Source organism: Tympanuchus pallidicinctus, unplaced genomic scaffold, assembly GCF_026119805.1.
Source record: "Tympanuchus pallidicinctus isolate F22 unplaced genomic scaffold, pur_lepc_1.0 scaffold4, whole genome shotgun sequence".
NCBI lineage: Eukaryota > Metazoa > Chordata > Aves > Galliformes > Phasianidae > Tympanuchus > Tympanuchus pallidicinctus.
The window spans coordinates 33,270,306-33,286,953 of record NW_026294758.1 but is presented as its reverse complement, the minus strand read 5'-3'; the positions used below and the strand labels follow the sequence as shown (position 1 = coordinate 33,286,953).

The 16,648-nt window shown below is 40.0% G+C and overlaps 1 protein-coding gene across 7 annotated transcripts in view; it reads left to right on the top strand.

Moving 5' to 3' along the window:
• AOPEP (aminopeptidase O (putative)) overlaps positions 1–16,648 on the top strand; it is a 182,162-nt gene that overhangs the window by 16,991 nt on the left and 148,523 nt on the right. For all 7 annotated transcript variants that reach the window (XM_052701164.1, XM_052701162.1, XM_052701161.1 and 4 more), the window contains exons 3-4: positions 1,035–1,201; positions 14,707–14,863. In XM_052701164.1, the coding sequence (XP_052557124.1) occupies positions 1,035–1,201; positions 14,707–14,863 (324 nt within the window). The remainder of the gene's footprint in view (positions 1–1,034; positions 1,202–14,706; positions 14,864–16,648) is intronic.

The window sequence follows — 16,648 nt, the reverse complement described above, 5'->3', positions numbered from 1 at the left end:
CAAAATTGTGATGTTATATCAAATATCATCAAAGAAGTAATTTTGATATTAAACACTACACCCTACATACATAGAACAGACCTTGGTTTCATGCTCAACTTATTTGATGTGACTGGTGCTGCTGAAATGCAAAGAACAAGTAGAAAATTTGTGCATGATTTATGCAGAATTGTTGTCATATAATGGTTTAGTTTGGAAAGAACTTGTAAAGGATATCATCCAACCTCCTGCCATGAGCAGCAATACCTTCTACTGGACTACACTTCCCAAAGTGCCATCCAGCCTGGCATTGAACCCTTCCAGCTTCTCTGCTCAACCTGTTCCCAATCTTACCAGCTTCATCATAACAAAAATAAAAATGAAAATCTACCTTACACAAAATTTAGATCTACCCTCTTATAGTTAAAAACTACTGCCCCCGTCTTATCATTAAAGGTAAAAAGCCTTCTTCATTTTTCTTATAAACCTTCTTTATCTGTTGAAATGTTGCCGTAAAATTTTGCCAAAGATTCTCCAGGCTGAACAAGCCCAGCTCCCTCAGCCTGTTTTTGTAAGACATGGGCACTAGCCCTCTGAGCATCTCTGTGGCCTCTTCTTGGCCCACTGCAACAGTTCCACATCATTCTTGTGCTGAGGGCCCCAAGCCTTCACACAGAACTCCAGATGGGGCTTCAGGAAGGCAGAAGGAAGGCAGAGGAAGTGTCATAAATGTCAGTAAAGGCTACAATGTAATCCTTAGAAGATAGAAGCCTTTCTTGGCCTTATGGTTTCAGCTTAGAGCTATTGTATGAGACTGAAAAGCTAATGCAGAAAATTCTTTTGTGGTTCATGTAAAAATTATTGTTGTATTTTTGCTTTTCTTTATCTTGTCTTAAATGGCTTAAATGGAACTTTGATTCTTGTCAAACAAGTTTGAAACCTAGCTGAGAAAGTTAAGTATAAAAGCGATACAACAATATGTTTGATCTTTGACAGAAAACACAATTGAGTCTTTTTTTGTAACTCTGCCACCCATCTCAATTCCTTCCATGTAGGCCATGTGTTTATACGATGGGATCACCAATAAACAACAGAGCCCTTTTCCCGTGCCAAGAACCACCGATTGCCTCGTCAACGTGGCAAGCATCAGTCCGAGCATCGGCAGGCTTTGTTGTATTGATGAGTGGTGAAAAATCAGCAGAACCAGTCCAGCTTCAAGAAGGTGAAATTTATTTTCTATAGCAGTGTTTTCAGTAGCTTTATAATTGGATATACAGCTTAAGTAATGACATTATTTTTGAAAGGATGTAAAAGCACTTAAAGGATATCTACAAGTAATCTCTATGTGGGGTTGCCTATTCAAGGTCTCAGTAAGAATTAGTAAGAATTTGAGAATATTTTACAGACTTACTTTTTCCAAACCTAGATTTCACTTTTTGTGAATGACTTTATTTTAATTGCTCTGTAGTTGAATGTTTGACAGATAAAGTACTGAATCGAACTCTTGACAATCCAAGCCTTAATTAATTAAACTTTTGGTGTCTGTTCTTCAGTCCAAGTTGTAGCTTAGTGTGGCAGTAATTAAGAGCTGCCACTGTATTGTATGTTTCCTGAAAAATACTGAATAGATGAAGAATATCAGTTCCGTACTCTGAAAATCTGGTGTTTGCTTTTTGGGTTGGTTTTGTGTTTTTTGTTTGTTTGTTTTGATTTTTTTTTTTTTTTTTTTTTAATTGGTAGATAATGCTATCTGCAGCTGAAAGCAACCAAGCATTTTTCTGTTTTATTGGTTACTTCATTCTTTAGACCTCTGTCTGCACAGATAAAGAAATTTTTATGGCAGTTATCAAAATAATGTAAAGGATGTCTTGCCACCATTAGTTTTGAAGTTGTTTGAGAAGCACGGTCAATATTTTCTAGTGTAAGTAGTTTTGTTGTTAGACCTTTATGAATCCTGCTTTATGGAAGTGGTACTCATTGATGTTCAGTGAGAAATTAGGATTTTCATGCATCTCAATAATATTAATACTTAGAATTATCCTTCCTTAGTTAGGCCTAATTTAAGTACTGATTGGTCCAGAACTGGGAGAGAAGTCCTAGATTTCTGTTTTATTCCCACAAACAAACAAAGTAAACTGGCAAAACAAAGTAAACTGGATTCGTACAGCACCACTGTGGTATTAATCAACATTAATCAGTAGAGCTGCAGAAAGTGCAAGTTGTATTCAGGCTGCAGACAGAAGAAGAAAGCTTAACTTTCGCACAGAGAAATGGAGATAAGTTGAATGGGAACATTTTGTGGGGTGAATCCAACATCCATCTGGTGGCTATATACACTGATTTTTAAAAGTTTTTAAAGTTTAAGTCCCTAAATAAATGTATTCATTTCCGTTTGCAGTGGAGAAAGTTTGTGCTCCTTATGTTTGGACAAGGCCCACCACTCCACAGCTATATACTCTAGTTGTAAATAAATGAAATAAATATTATAGTCCTTGTATCTTACCCATTCTGATAAAAGAAGCTCTTAGAACTCAAGGAAAGCCAGCCTCAAATGGAACTGTTTTGGAAGTCTCCATTCTGAAGTAATATAAGATTTTAATACTTAAAATAATTACAATGATTACAAGGCAGGATTTAATCCTTACAGCAGTTATTTTCAACTGTAAAACTGTATATGAAATGACAACTCTTTTCACTTATTCCTGTCCTGATGAATTTGCTCAGTTTCACTCTTTCCATAATTCACCCCTCAGGCAAAGTTTAATAGTTGTTTTTAGCTACTGCCGTAGTGAACTGACTTCTTGTATAATCATTCAAAACTGTATAGCATATAGTGATAAAATAAGTTAATCTCTCAACACTTGCAAAAAGGGGCTGATGCCTATATTTAGATACGGCCAAAATTTTCTTTAATGGAAAACATATCGAAGCATTTGGATGCTGAAAAGTAGCTTAGGCATACTTTTGATGTATATAATTTTACTTCCTTTTGGCCAAAAGAATTGTAGACTGTGTAGTAGTTCTCTGCAAAGGTTTCTATCCTATGAAAAGATTGTTCAATGAAGGCTTGTGGAAAAGGTTAGAATTAGGTGCTTGTGGAAAAAAAAATCCCCTCTAAAGAATCAAATTTATATTTGAGAGGGGAAGAATGAATAAAAGTATCCTTAATTTGAGAGCCATCAATTTGCATTGAATTGTCCAATTATTTTGGTCATATGTAAAGCACGTTTCAAGCCTCGACTCTGCTGCTGAAATATGGACAACTGCTATGATGAGCTTCTCACTCATTTGGGCGATAGTCTTTTCCTGACATGGTATTAAGAAAGTGTTCTTGATTTCAGGCTAGGAGAACAGTTCTACTGTTACTGTATAATTTATTTTTATTCACACTCCTGCCTTGCTGATGAGTTGTTACCCGTACCTTGGTGGTGTCTGCATAGTGTAAAGTATTATGAAAAGAAAGGATTCTGTTCCTTTACAGGAACGCCGTCCGGACTTGCAGACGTGGGATCAGGGAAGCCAAGGCGCAGGCAGAACTGAACTTGGCAAGGGACGTGAAAAACAATAAGAAAACCTTCTACAGGTACATTGGCCAGAAGAGACAGGCCAAAACGGGCGTACCTACTTTGGTAAATTTAAAAGGAGAACTGGCTTCAACAGATGAAGAGAAAGCTGAGGTGCTGAATGAGTTCTTCACCTCGGTCTTCACTGGTGGCCAGGATTCTAGTCTTCTTCACGTCCATGAACCCTGCATCCCCAAACCTCTATGTGGGGACCAAGGAGGTAAATCCCTCCCCACTGTAAGGGCAGAGCAAGTCCGAGAGTACCTCCTTAGACTGAATGAATACAAGTCTATGGGGCCAGATGGCGTGCATCCCAGGGTCCTGAAGGAGCTGGCTGAGGTGGTTGCCGAGCCACCGACATATTTGAGAAGTCGTGGCTGTCAGGTGAGGTCCCGGATGACTGGAGGAAGGGTCACGTCACTCCCATATACAAGAAGGGGAGCAGGGAGGACCCGGGGAACTACAGGCCGGTGAGTCTCACCTCCGTGCCTGGGAAGATCATGGAACAGATCCTCCTGGACAACATGCTCGATCACATAAAGAATGAGCATGTGATCTGAGACAGCCAGCACGGCTTCACCAAGGGAAGGTCATGCCTGACTAATCTTGTGGCCTTCTATGATGGAGTGACAGCATTGGTGGACGAAGGGAAGGCGACCGATGTCATTTACCTGGACCTGAGCAAGGCCTTTGACATGGTCCCCCACCACATCCTCATCTCCAAATTGGAGGGAAGTGGATTTGATGGGTGGACGACCCGATGGATAAGCAATTGGTTGAAAGGCCGCAGACAGAGGGTGGTGGTCAATGGCTCTATGTCCAGGTGGAGGCCGGTAACAAGTGGTGTCCCCCAAGGGTCTGTCTTGGGACCGGTGCTCTTTAACATCTTTATTAATGACATCGATGAGGGAATTGAGTGCACCCTCAGCAAGTTTGCTGACGACACCAAGCTGAGTGGTGCGGTTGATACGGTGGAAGGAAGGGATGCCATTCAGAGGGACCTCGACAGGCTTGAGGGCTGGGCTCGGGTGAACCTAATGAGGTTCAACACGGCTAAGTGCAAGGTTTTGCATTTGGGCCGGAAGAACCCCGGGCACCCGTACAGGCTGGGAGGAGTGGTCCTTGAGAGCAGCTCGGCAGAGAAGGACCTCGGGGTCCTGATGGACGAGAGACTGAACATGAGCCAGCAGTGCGCTCTGGCAGCTCGAAAGGCAAATGGGATCCTGGGCTCCATCAGGAGAGGGGTGGTCAGCAGGGACAGGGAGGTGATTGTCCCTCTCTACTCGGCTCTTGTGAGGCCCCACCTGGAGTACTGTGTCCAGGTGTGGAGCCCTCAGTACAAGAAAGACATAGAGATTTTGGAAAGGGTCCAGAGGAGGGCGACTAAGATGATCAGGGGGCTGGAGCACCTCCCCTATGAGGACAGGCTGAGGGAGTTGGGCTTGTTCAGCCTGGAGAAGAGAAGGCTGCGGGGTGACCTCATTGCAGCCTATCAATACCTGAAGGGAACCTACACCCAGGAGGGGAGTCAACTCTTCAGAAGGGCTGACAACAGCAGGACTAGGGGAAATGGATCCAAGTTGAAGGAGGAAAGATTTAGGTTGGATGTTAGGGGGAAGTTCTTCACAAGGAGAGTAGTTAGGCCCTGGAACGGGCTGCCCAGGGAGGTTGTGGATGCCCCGTCCTTGGACGTGTTCAAGGCCAGGTTGGACGGGGTCCTGGGCAACCTGATCTGAATGTGTATGTTTGGTGGCCCTGCTAGGCAGGGGGGTTGGAACTACATGATCCTTGAGGTCCCTTCCAACCCGGGTGATTCTGTGATTCTGTGATTCTGTGATTCTGTGATTCTGTGATGTGAATTTCTAGAAATAAAAACCTGTGGAAAATTTTTAGGCAACATAAATGGGCACAGGCTGGCTAAAATCAATATTCTCTTAATCAATTCACTAGTTGAAAAGTCTATATTGTGAAATAATTATTTCCTCAGTAATAATGCTTTGTGACTCTAGTTTAAAGAGTCCATTAAATGTGTATGGTGGTACTTGAGGCCTCGAGTACTGTGTTCAGTTTTGGGCTCCTTACTACAAGAAAGACATTGAGGCCCTGGAACGTGTCCAAAGAAGGGCAACGAAACTGGTGAGGAGTCTGGAGCACAAGTCTTATGAGGAGCGGCTGAGGGAGCTGGGATTGTTCAGCCTGGAGAAGAGGAGGCTCAGGGGAGACCTCACTGCACTGTACAACTTCCTGAAGGGAGGTTGTGGTGCAAAAGGGTCTGGCCTCTTCTCCCAGGCAAATAGTAGGACCCGAGAAAATGGGAAGAAGTTATACTAGAGGAGGTTTAGGTTGGATATTAGGAGAAACTTTTTCTCTCAAAGGGTGGTCAGGCACTGGAATGGCTGCCCAGGGAGGTGGTGGAGTCGCCGTCCCTGGTGGTGTTCAAGAGGCGCCTGGATGAGGAGCTATGAGATATGGTTCAGAATCATAGAATCATAGAATCATAGAATCACCAAGGTTGGAAAAGACCTAAAAGATCACCCAGTCCAACCGTTCACCTATTCCCAATAGCTCCTACTAAACCATGTCCCTCAACACAACATCCAGTCTTTCCTTGAACACCCCCAGGGTCGGTGATTCCACCACCTCCCTGGGCAGTCCGTTCCAGTGCCTGACCACCCTTTCTGAAAAGTAATACTTCCTAATGTCCAGCCTGAATCTCCCCTGCCGTAGCTTGAAGCCATTCCCCCTGGTCCTATCACTAATGACAAGAGAGAAGAGGCCGACCCCCAGCTCACTACAGCCTCCCTTCAGGAAGTTATAGAGAGCAGTGAGGTCTCCCCTGAGCCTCCTCTTCTCCAGGCTGAACATTCCCAGCTCCTTCAGCCTCTCCTCATAAGCCCTGTGCTCCAGACCCCTCACCAGCTTTGTTGCCCTCCTTTGAACACGTTCCAGGGCCTCAATGTCTTTCTTGCAGTGAGGGGCCCAAAATTGAACACAATACTTGAGGTGCGGCCTCACCAGAGCTGAGTACAGGGGAACAATCACCTCTCTGCTCCTGCTGGCAGCACTGTTTCTGATGCAAGCCAGGATGCCATTGGCCTTCTTGGCCACCTGGGCACACTGTCGGCTCATGTTCAGCCGAGCATCCATCAATACCCCCAGGTCCATTTCCTCTACGCAGTCCTCCAGCCACACCGCCCCAAGCCTGTAGCGTCGCCTGGGGTTGTTGTGGCCGAAGTGCAGGACCCGGCATTTGGCCTTGTTGAAACTCATCCTATTGGCTTCAGCCCAGCTCTCCAGCCTGTCCAGATCCCTCTGTAGGGCCTCGCTACCCCCAGGCAGATCCACACTTCCAGCCAATTTGGTGTCATCTGCGAATTTACTGAAAAATAAAATTAAAAAAATTAATTCTGGGGAAAACCACGTTCTAAAATGCAGTTGATGGAATGTTGAAAATGACATCAGTGACCATATTGTTAACGGTAGGATTGGGACTTAGTGGCCCAAAGTTGGCCTGTCACCATGTGGAGAATATAAGAGTTTTTAGTTTAAATTCTTGTAGTAGTTGTAATCAGTAAGTCCTGTGTCCTGTGTCAATTCCTTTCGGAGAAGTTTTGAGCTAAACTTGACTGAAGTGAAGCAGCAAGACTGTCTTTAGGTTTTTTCTTTCCCTCTCCCCAGGATGGCATTCCCAAGAGTGTCGAAGATTCTACTTACAGAGCTACATGACACACAGGACTCTTAATTTGTTCTAATTTTGTCATGAAATAATTTGATTTCTTTAAAGATAGTAAATATTATACTCCAATAACTCTCAGAGACTTGGCAATTAATGACTGCCTCATTATCAGTGTGCTTATATACACAAAAAAATTACAAACAACTTTTAGATACCTGCTTGGAATTGTGAACAATGTACAAAATAGATGAGGAGAGAAAGGAAAGCAGTGATATTTTCAGGAATGATTTAAAGACAAAACACAAAGCTCAGGTGCTAATCTAAATGAATTCTTAATGAGTTTAGGAATCCAGGTTTATTAGTAGGCCTGTGCTGTTGAATAGGCTGTTCGATATAGATCTTTTCACTTTGCAGCTTTGCAGGGCATATTAAATCTATCTAATTTAGAATTTTGTCTTTAGATCACATCTACCAGCTTTTCAGGGAAAGTTAAATGAAAACATTTTATTTATTTATTTATTTTTACATACAATATGCTGTTGCTATACTGCATATTTATAAAATTGCACTGGCAGAACACCAAGATATATTTTAAAGAATGGAGTTCCCTAGGAAAAACAAGCATTTTGGCAGTTGTTAATTAATTTATTCTGAATAGAAATAGGTTAGCTGAATTTTTGTTTCAAAATCATATTTTTAATAAGTGCATAAGCAGTTAATAAGAGAGCAGCAGCAAAGATTATACCCATTGGCCTTTAAACAGAAATCTGCATTCTGCTTCATAAATCTACATCTCTAGGTGTACAGATGCTTTGACCCGATGCCAAGGCAAGATGAGGGCTACTCACTGCACAGAATCCTCATTTTCCATTTGAATTTGCAGGTTTTCTACTAATTGCACATAGCATTTTTTGCATTCTCTCTCCTATAAAATTATGGCTCATCTTTTCATTTGAAATGAAATGTGGCCACAGTTGCTTGAAAGATAGTGCAATGTTTCTTACCCAAGTGGAAATGGGAACTATTCACGTAAAATCTATAAGTGCTTCAAAATACTATGCATTCTTTATGTAGTACCTAAGGGAGAAAAAAGCATCAGAAGAATGCTTTTGGTAAGGTCCTTCGGGAAGAAGGGAACACTATAGATATGTTTATGTGTAATACAAGGCATTTAAGCACTGGATATACTTTTTAATTTTTGTTAGTCATTGCTGTTACACACAGAATGTGCATATATGTTTTGTCACAAGCACCTTTGTATTAATTTTTATTCATGTTCAAGAGTAAGCATGAAATCAAGAGGTTTGGTCTCTGTGCAGTTACTCTATATTCACATATTCCTAGTGTTCCTATCTTGTGTAGACTTTGATTTCAGCTAAAAGATGTGTTTTGTTATTAGAAATATAGTGGTATGGAAGCCATCACCTGACTATACTTTACAGCAAAAGATTTTATTTGAGCTTTTCTCTCTTTTCCCAAGGCAAAATTAAAGAGTCTGGTACTCATGTTGATTGATCTCCAGTATGTAGCAGGAATTACACTATGGGAGTTGACAGCTTGTCACATGCTACTCATCCTTCTGAGTCAGTGCTGAACCGATACTCAAGCATGAATGTGGGAAAGCAATATGGGAAGTTCTGTCCTTCAGATAAGATAAAAAATCTCTGCAAGTTTCAAGGAGTTCCAGAAAGCTGGAGGATGCTTCATCCTGGTGTTCCAGCTACTAGTTTACTAAGCTGTGTTTTTATGTACTAGTGCTAGCTCTTACTTTGTATATCAAGTTCCAGGGTTGTGTGGATACCTCTAATTCTTAAGAAGTAGCTGAATTGTGTTTTTCTATTAATTCATGGACATTGTTTTTGTATATTAGCACACTCCCCTTCAAATATGTAGTTTGTGCCAACAGAGATATAAACACCACAAAATACAATCTTAATACTCCATCAGGCATTATCAGACAGTGGCTTTCACGTGATTCTTCAGCTACAATAAACTCTGCAGGACTTAAACAATTTACTAGTTTCAAATAGCTGAATGCATTAAAATTCTAATATGTAATTTCATGATTCATTGTTATTATTTCAAGTACAGTAAATACATGGCCTTTAAGTTGTTGTTTTGGGCAATTAGAAATAGCTTATAATTTCTTACTCTTGTTAAATATAGTCCTAAATTTTGAATAGATTGTTTTCCAGTTTTATAGAATAGATGATTGTTGCTGCAGAATTTGTGTAATTGTAGAATAGACTTGCTTTGCAATCCTGAGAAAAAAAAATAAAATTGAAAAATGATTTTTAAATTATCTGTAAGAGAATATTTTGCCCAAGGTAATCATATATAGGAATCTAATTCTTTTAAATTAAGTCTGATTTTAAGGAGAGGGAATAAGCATTTCAAATATAAAGACCAGTTGTGCTCTTCATTTCCCATAGGTTGGGAAATGAACATCTCGTTGTTCCCAAGATGTCCTTGCTTAGTCTGAAAAAATTTTCATGGTTACAAAATGCTATGAACTTCATTAGAGAGAGGAATCTTCCCATTTGATCTGTACTACTTTCTCTTATCCTAGAGGTGGTGCTGTCTACAAGGAAGCCACTGATAAGCAGAGGATGGTCAGGAGAAAGAAGGGGGGGGGAAAGGAACGGAGTGGAGCTTGTCATCCCAGTGCATAGTGAGGATATAAATAATGGAAAATGAAACAAATCACATCAATCTGAAGAAAGTTAAAGAAAGGAAGTTATGGGAGAAAAGAGGTAGGCAGGAGGCAACCCTACCAGTGAGAGTTAAACTCTATTTGAAACAGTACTTCGTGGTTGTTGCTGTAGAGAAGTGTTGCATACATGAAGACCATTTCAATCATAGATCAGTGAACACATTATAGAGAGAGCTCTCTTATTTTCTTTATAGTGTGATCTCATTTACATGGCTGAGTTAGGACCTCTTAAAGAAATTAAAATACAAAATAGAAATGCACAGACAGTGGAAGCAATGGTCTACATGAAAAGTTTGTAAGGATACAGCCTATTTAGGGTTTGGGGTTGGGACAGGGAAAGGCAAGGCACAGCAAGAGTGAAACTTGACTAGGAATGTGAAGAATACCAGGAAGGGTTTCTGCAGTTATAGAACACAGAAAAGGAAGACATAAGAAATTGTAACCTCTGATGAATGAGACAGGGAACTTGGCTACAGCTGACATGGAGAAAGCTAACATATTCAACAACTTTTTGGCCACAGTCTTAACCAGCATTTGCTCCTACTATACCTCCCAAGTCTAGAAGTAGGAACTGGGGAAATTAAGTCCTACCCACCGTATGATGCTCTGAGACCATGTGAGGAACCTGAATATGCACAATTCCATTAGACCCAAGGAGATGCATCCCAGAATCTTAGGGGAACTGGCAGATTAAGTTGCTAACCATTCTCCTTCATATTTGAAAAGGTATGAAGTCCGGCTGGAAAAAGAGAAGTGTAACAGCCATGTTTAAAAAAGGTAAAAAGGAGGACCTGTGGAGCAGCAGACCAGTCATCTTCAATAGACTACTCTTCTTCATCTTTGCACACAGTAAGATCATGGAGCAGATCCTCCTGGAAACCATTTTAATACATACAGAAAGTATGATTGTAGACAGCAAGCATTCACAAAGTGCATATCATGTCTAGATAGTTTGGTGACCTTCTACAACAGCACTGGTGGACAAGGAAAGAGGAACTGATCTATTTTGACTTGTGCAAAGCCTTTGATATGGTCCCACATGAGACCCTTATCTCTAATTAGGAAAGACATGGATTTGATGGGCCACTTTGTAAAAAATCAGCTGAGTGATTGCATCCAAAGGGCTGGGATGCCATCTAGAGGAATTTTGACAGGCTTGAGAGTTGGGTCTGTGCGAACCTTGTGAAATTCAATAAAGCCAGGTTGCTGCAGCTGCTGTCTCCAAACATCAGAACTAACTGGCTGATGAATGGAGCAGCTCTGTGCAGAAGGATGTGGGGGTAGCTGATAAATGAAAAACTCAACATGAGCTAGCAGTATATGCTTGCAACTCAGAAAGCCAATATCCTGGGCTGCATCAAAAGAAGTGTGGCTAGCAGGTTGAGCAATATGATTGCCCTCAGGGATACCTTATTACTGTCTTCTAATACTTTAAGGGACTCTAGAGGAAAAAATGGAGTGAGGATCACTATCAGGAAAAGAAGTAACAGTGTCAAACTAAAAGAAAATAGATTTAAATTAGATATAAGAACGGAATTCTTCACTGTTGGGATGGTGAGGCACTGAACACATTCCCCAGAGAAACTGGAGGTGTTCAAGACCCAGCCTGCATGGGACTTATGGCAATATGATCTAGCGGGTGACAACCCTGCCCATGGCTGGTGTGTAGAACTAGATAGTCTTATTGTCCTTTCCAACCCAGGACATTCTGTAAGACTGTGTTCATGCCAGTGTGTGTAATTCAGTTGCTGAAGGGAAGACCACTGTTAGAAAAACGTTTAGTTATCCTGTGCCATTCTAGGGTATGAGTGGAGGGCATCTAAATCTCTGCAGGAAGTGGATTTAGTTCCAGTTGCATACGTAAAGACAATATGGATCTTGGATCTTGTCCTAAGAGTATCCAGAGTTTGAATGATCTGTAAAACGCCTGCAATATATATGAGACTAGGAAAACAGAAGAGAGGCTGTATGTTAGTTGCTTTTCTTTTATTCAGGAAACTCAAGTTTAGATAAATCTGGAAACACATATCAAGAAAACCTAATTTCCAGTGCTTGGTACCTGAATCCTTTTTCGGGGTTTGCTCTGCCTCTGATTATCATGTTTGTTGCCAGTCCATGTAAATTTGTGAATGCAGTACATACTGTTCTTCTTTCTGGACTGCAAACTGATTTTAACATTCTTTTCGAATTACCATCCCCCTTTTCTTACAAACAAAAACCAAAAACCTCTGTGGTCTTGCTTGCTCCAGCCTGTCTTGCTAAACTTATTTGTCTTTGTGTTCCTCTCCCTCCATTTGTGTAGCGAAGACCTCTTTCCTTTAGTTTTAGACAGTGTCCTCACTATTGTGAGTCTTTTCTGTTACATCTTCTGCCACCTTGAACAATGTTTCTGTGACTGTCTTTTGGCTTTTATTTTTGTTTCAGAACTCCATTGAAAATGCATTCATTTTTCCTTATTTTTTCCCTCTTCCTTTGCTGTTATTTAAAGATTTTATTGTTAATATAACTCTTAATGCATTGCATAACAAAACTACAGAAAATGAAGTTGTATGGACTACCTCTTGTACCCATTTAAATTGAAAGTAAAGCTGCTGCTGTTTTGAATACAAGCAGGCTTGGGCCCTCAGCAAAATTTCGTATAAATGAAAATCCATGTTACACTACTTGAGAGTCTGTTTTTTCAAAACAGTAAATTGGTACTGTTCTGGGCCATGTCTTTTGCTCTAAATGGAACTCGCTTTTGTTGGCTCATTCCTAGCTTTGGTAAGTTTAAAAAAACAAAAACATTTATCCTCTTTGTTTCAAATAAGTTTGGAGCAAATAAGTTCCTTTTGCTCACATACTGTTGTGAGGTTAAGAAAATTGCAGGAGTAATGTATGTTCCACTGACAATCAAAACTTTTTGATGGTAGTGGTACATGTTGCCAAAGTGGAAGAGAGTGAGATAGTGTAAGTGGTTGCTACTGCATATAAAAGGCAGAGGCTTTTTGTGGCAGACAAAGAAATATGAAGCTTCAGCCTCTTAAAAGGCATTATAAACATTATACTAAATTGTAGGTAGCAAAATTTGTTGAGGCTGAGCAGTAAGGTTTTTAACTTGTCCTTTCTTTGCAGAACTTGATCTTCTAGTGTCATTAGGTAAGGAGATAATTATACCCCTAATTATACCCCTTGTGGTAGCTACTTGATTATTTCCAACCTTCGCATCTTTTTTTTTTCCTGTTGATAGTGTTCCATAACTCTGTTTAGAACATTATCGCAAGTATTAATGTTTTCTTAAAATAAATGAAGTTTGTTTGTTTCCACAGTTTCCATGGCTACACGGAATTGCACACGATTCTGTAGGCGAGGCTCTTTCCAAGAGTAATTAACCTATTAATACAGTGTATCAACAGTACTTCTGCCCACAGATGGGTACTTAAATGTGACCCTTAAGCTGTTCTCTTTTTAGAGAGCCAGATGTAAACCTAAGCAGTGTTTAGATTAATGAAAGGTAGGCTGCCCCAAAATATCTTGAAGTTTGTTCACACGTGTTTGCATATATAGTCAGTATATAAGATACTCTCTGTCTTCCATCACTGTGTTCCTATACTATTAGGTCTCATCTTCTTACCTTCTATTGGATTTTCTAATCCTGTTATAGCAGCTCCTTGATTATCATGACCTGAAAATTGACTTTGGCAATATTCTATCTGATTAATTTCTAACTCCGTGCTTGTCATTTCTATATCTCAGATTGCCAAGTCTGATCCATAAGTACTAGTGTTGTTAAAACTTTTCTGTCAGTTTGGTACTGTCCAGAACACAAAGAAAACGGTTTGTAATCTTTGTAATGTCATATAGACAAGACAGAAGTGTAAGGAAGTGATCCACGGTTGACAGAATTAAATGTTAATCTTTTGTGTCATTATGATTGCCATTAGATTTCACATCTGATACAATTATTGGGCAGTAATGCTGTTATCCTTGCATCAATAACATCTCAGTAAGTATAGATTTTTTTTACAGCTGAAGATATCAGCACATAGAGGAATGTTAAGGTCTTAAGTATAGAATCATCACATCAAAGAATCACTAAAGTTGAGTGATCAGTGAAGATCATCCAGTACAACCATCTACCTATCACCAATTGTTCTCACTAAGCCATGTCCCTCAACATGTCTAAACATTCCTTGAACGCCTCCAGGATCAGTGACTCCAACACCGCCCTGGGCAGCCCATTCCAGTGCCCAATAACTCTTTTGGAAAAGTAGTATTTCATAACATCCAGTCTGAATTTCCCCTGGTGCAACTTGAGGCCATTCCCTCTAGTTCTGTCACTATTTACATGGGAGAAGAGATCAACCCCCAGCTACAACCTCCCTTCATGTAGTTACAGAGAGCAATGAGGTCTCCCCTGAGCCTCTCTTCTCCAAACTGAACAATCCCAGCTCCCTCAGCTGCTCCTCATAAGACCTGTGCTCCAAACCCCTCACCATTTTTATTGCCCTTCTCTGGACACTCTCTAGGAAGTCAATGTCTTTCTTGCAGTGAGGGACCTAAAACTGAGCACAGCACTCAAGATGCAGCCTCACCAGTGCTGAGTACAGATACAAGTAAATGATATTGAATCCATGGTGGTCACATAACTGCTCTTACATGTCTCAGTGATTTTTTTTCTCTTCTTCAACAAAAATACGAGGACATAACGTGAGAGATATGACCCAAAATCTTAAATGCACAAAAATATGATGTGTTGACTGATGAATCTGCACACATGTTCATTTTATTCACAGGTATCACGAGCTGGTACTACTATGTAACTATGCCAATGCCAGCATCCACCTTCACTATTGCTGTAGGCTGCTGGCAGGAAGTCAAACAGCAAGGCTTCATGGCTGATATCCAGACAGAAGATGAGTTTTCCATGCCATTTTCACAAGATGATTTCAGGTTGGTGTTTGAATTATTGTTGAAAAGCGACATTTTACTCCACAGTGACATTTTCTCCATGGAAGGTGAAAATAAGCCATTTCAGTACAGGAATAAAAACAGAATTTTTCATCTTACTAGAAAAATTGTGGCAGGGAAACAATTCCCAAGGCTTTTTTTCATGTGTAAGGGTGTGGTTCTTTTTATGTAAAAACAAACTGTTTCATGAGCAATAGCACTAATCCTAGCATTCTCTGGATTTGCATCTTACATCCTGTGGTGTTTAATGCTCTGCTGCAAGACTAGCAGATTCTCCATTTTTTATTACAGTCTCTTTCTGTATAATCCTCAGTGCTGCTTGGCACATCCTGGATATCTAGTGCCCACTAGTGCTGTAGTTCTTAGCAAATGCAAGCCCCTACTTCTCCTTTCTTTTACAGTCCCATTGCAGTTAGAGCTGACGTGCATAGTTGTTTGCCTGGATTGGTGTGTAATGTTGCAGTGGTTCTGTGAAAGAATTTTGGACGTTCATTCGGTTCAATGAAAAATAGCCTGTTGTCCAGTATATGCAGTGGCTACTTTGTTATCTTTCACAAAGTCTGTAGAAATGTAATTATTTTGGATACATTTATCTTTCTTTTCAATATAGTCAAAAAGATTCACTGCATTTAAATTATTACAGAGTTGTCTGTCCATTTAGATATTTGTAAATGTTAGTGAGATCTCCCCTCAATCTTCTTTTTCCCAGACTGAAAAGACCCAAATTACTCAGCCTTTCCTCAAAAGGGAGATGCTCTAGGCCCTTTATCATCTCTGTGGCCCTCCCCTGGACTTGTTCTTGGAGATCCCTGTGAATGAATATTATAATGTCATATAGTCTTTCCAGTGACAACTGAAGTTAAAAATTAATTTTCTGGAGCAGAAAAGCTTGATTCCACATGTATTCACCTTAGTTAACAGAAGTCTCAGACATAGCTTAAAAAAAAAAAAAAAAAAAAAAAAAAAACCTTACTCATAAGTTTTAGGACTAATACTGTGTTAGCATTAAGATTGTGGAAGTCCTTACCATTTTGATATGAGTTGGTAAGGATTTGGAAACTGAGGACGTAATTGCTAAAATTTAAAATTAAAGGACTCTGATCTCTTGCAGCTTGGCTAATTTTGTTTTTAAAAAGTCCTAATAAATCTTGGGAATAGGAACTTTTATGTTTTGTTTAACATCAGTAACACATGCCTATTCAAGCTTTAAAGCAGTTTATACATACATAAGCTTTTAGAAATTATTTTCTGTTTATTTCTCTACTGTTTATTTGTTTGTTATATGACTGTCTATACAGAAGTACTCAGTAACTGTTAACCATGTTTCTCTAATGTGCAGGATATTCAGTGACGGATTTGATGCAGGATATTAATCAGACAGTTTGTTTAATTTTTATTTTTTAAAAACTTTGGGAAAATGGGATTTTCTTTATCTTCCTGTAGCAAAAAATACAGCACGTTCTAATCAGTGTGATGTTCATTGTTCTCATTTGTTTTTGTTGAATAAATTGAAATCTGCAACAGGTGAGCTTTAGAAGAAAAACTAACTCAAAAAGATTTTTTAAAAAAGCACATTTGGGAGTTAGCACAGCAATTGCTCACTGTTTATTTAAATCAGTAAGACTAAGTAACCAAACCAGTAGCAGAGGTTTCTAGAAAGGATATGAAATCGATATCAAGCAGATATTAAAGTAGTGTCTCAGGAATGATAAAGGGTATAGACTCTTGAGCAGCAGGAAAAAGGATCTCCAAAAGGAATTACTGAAA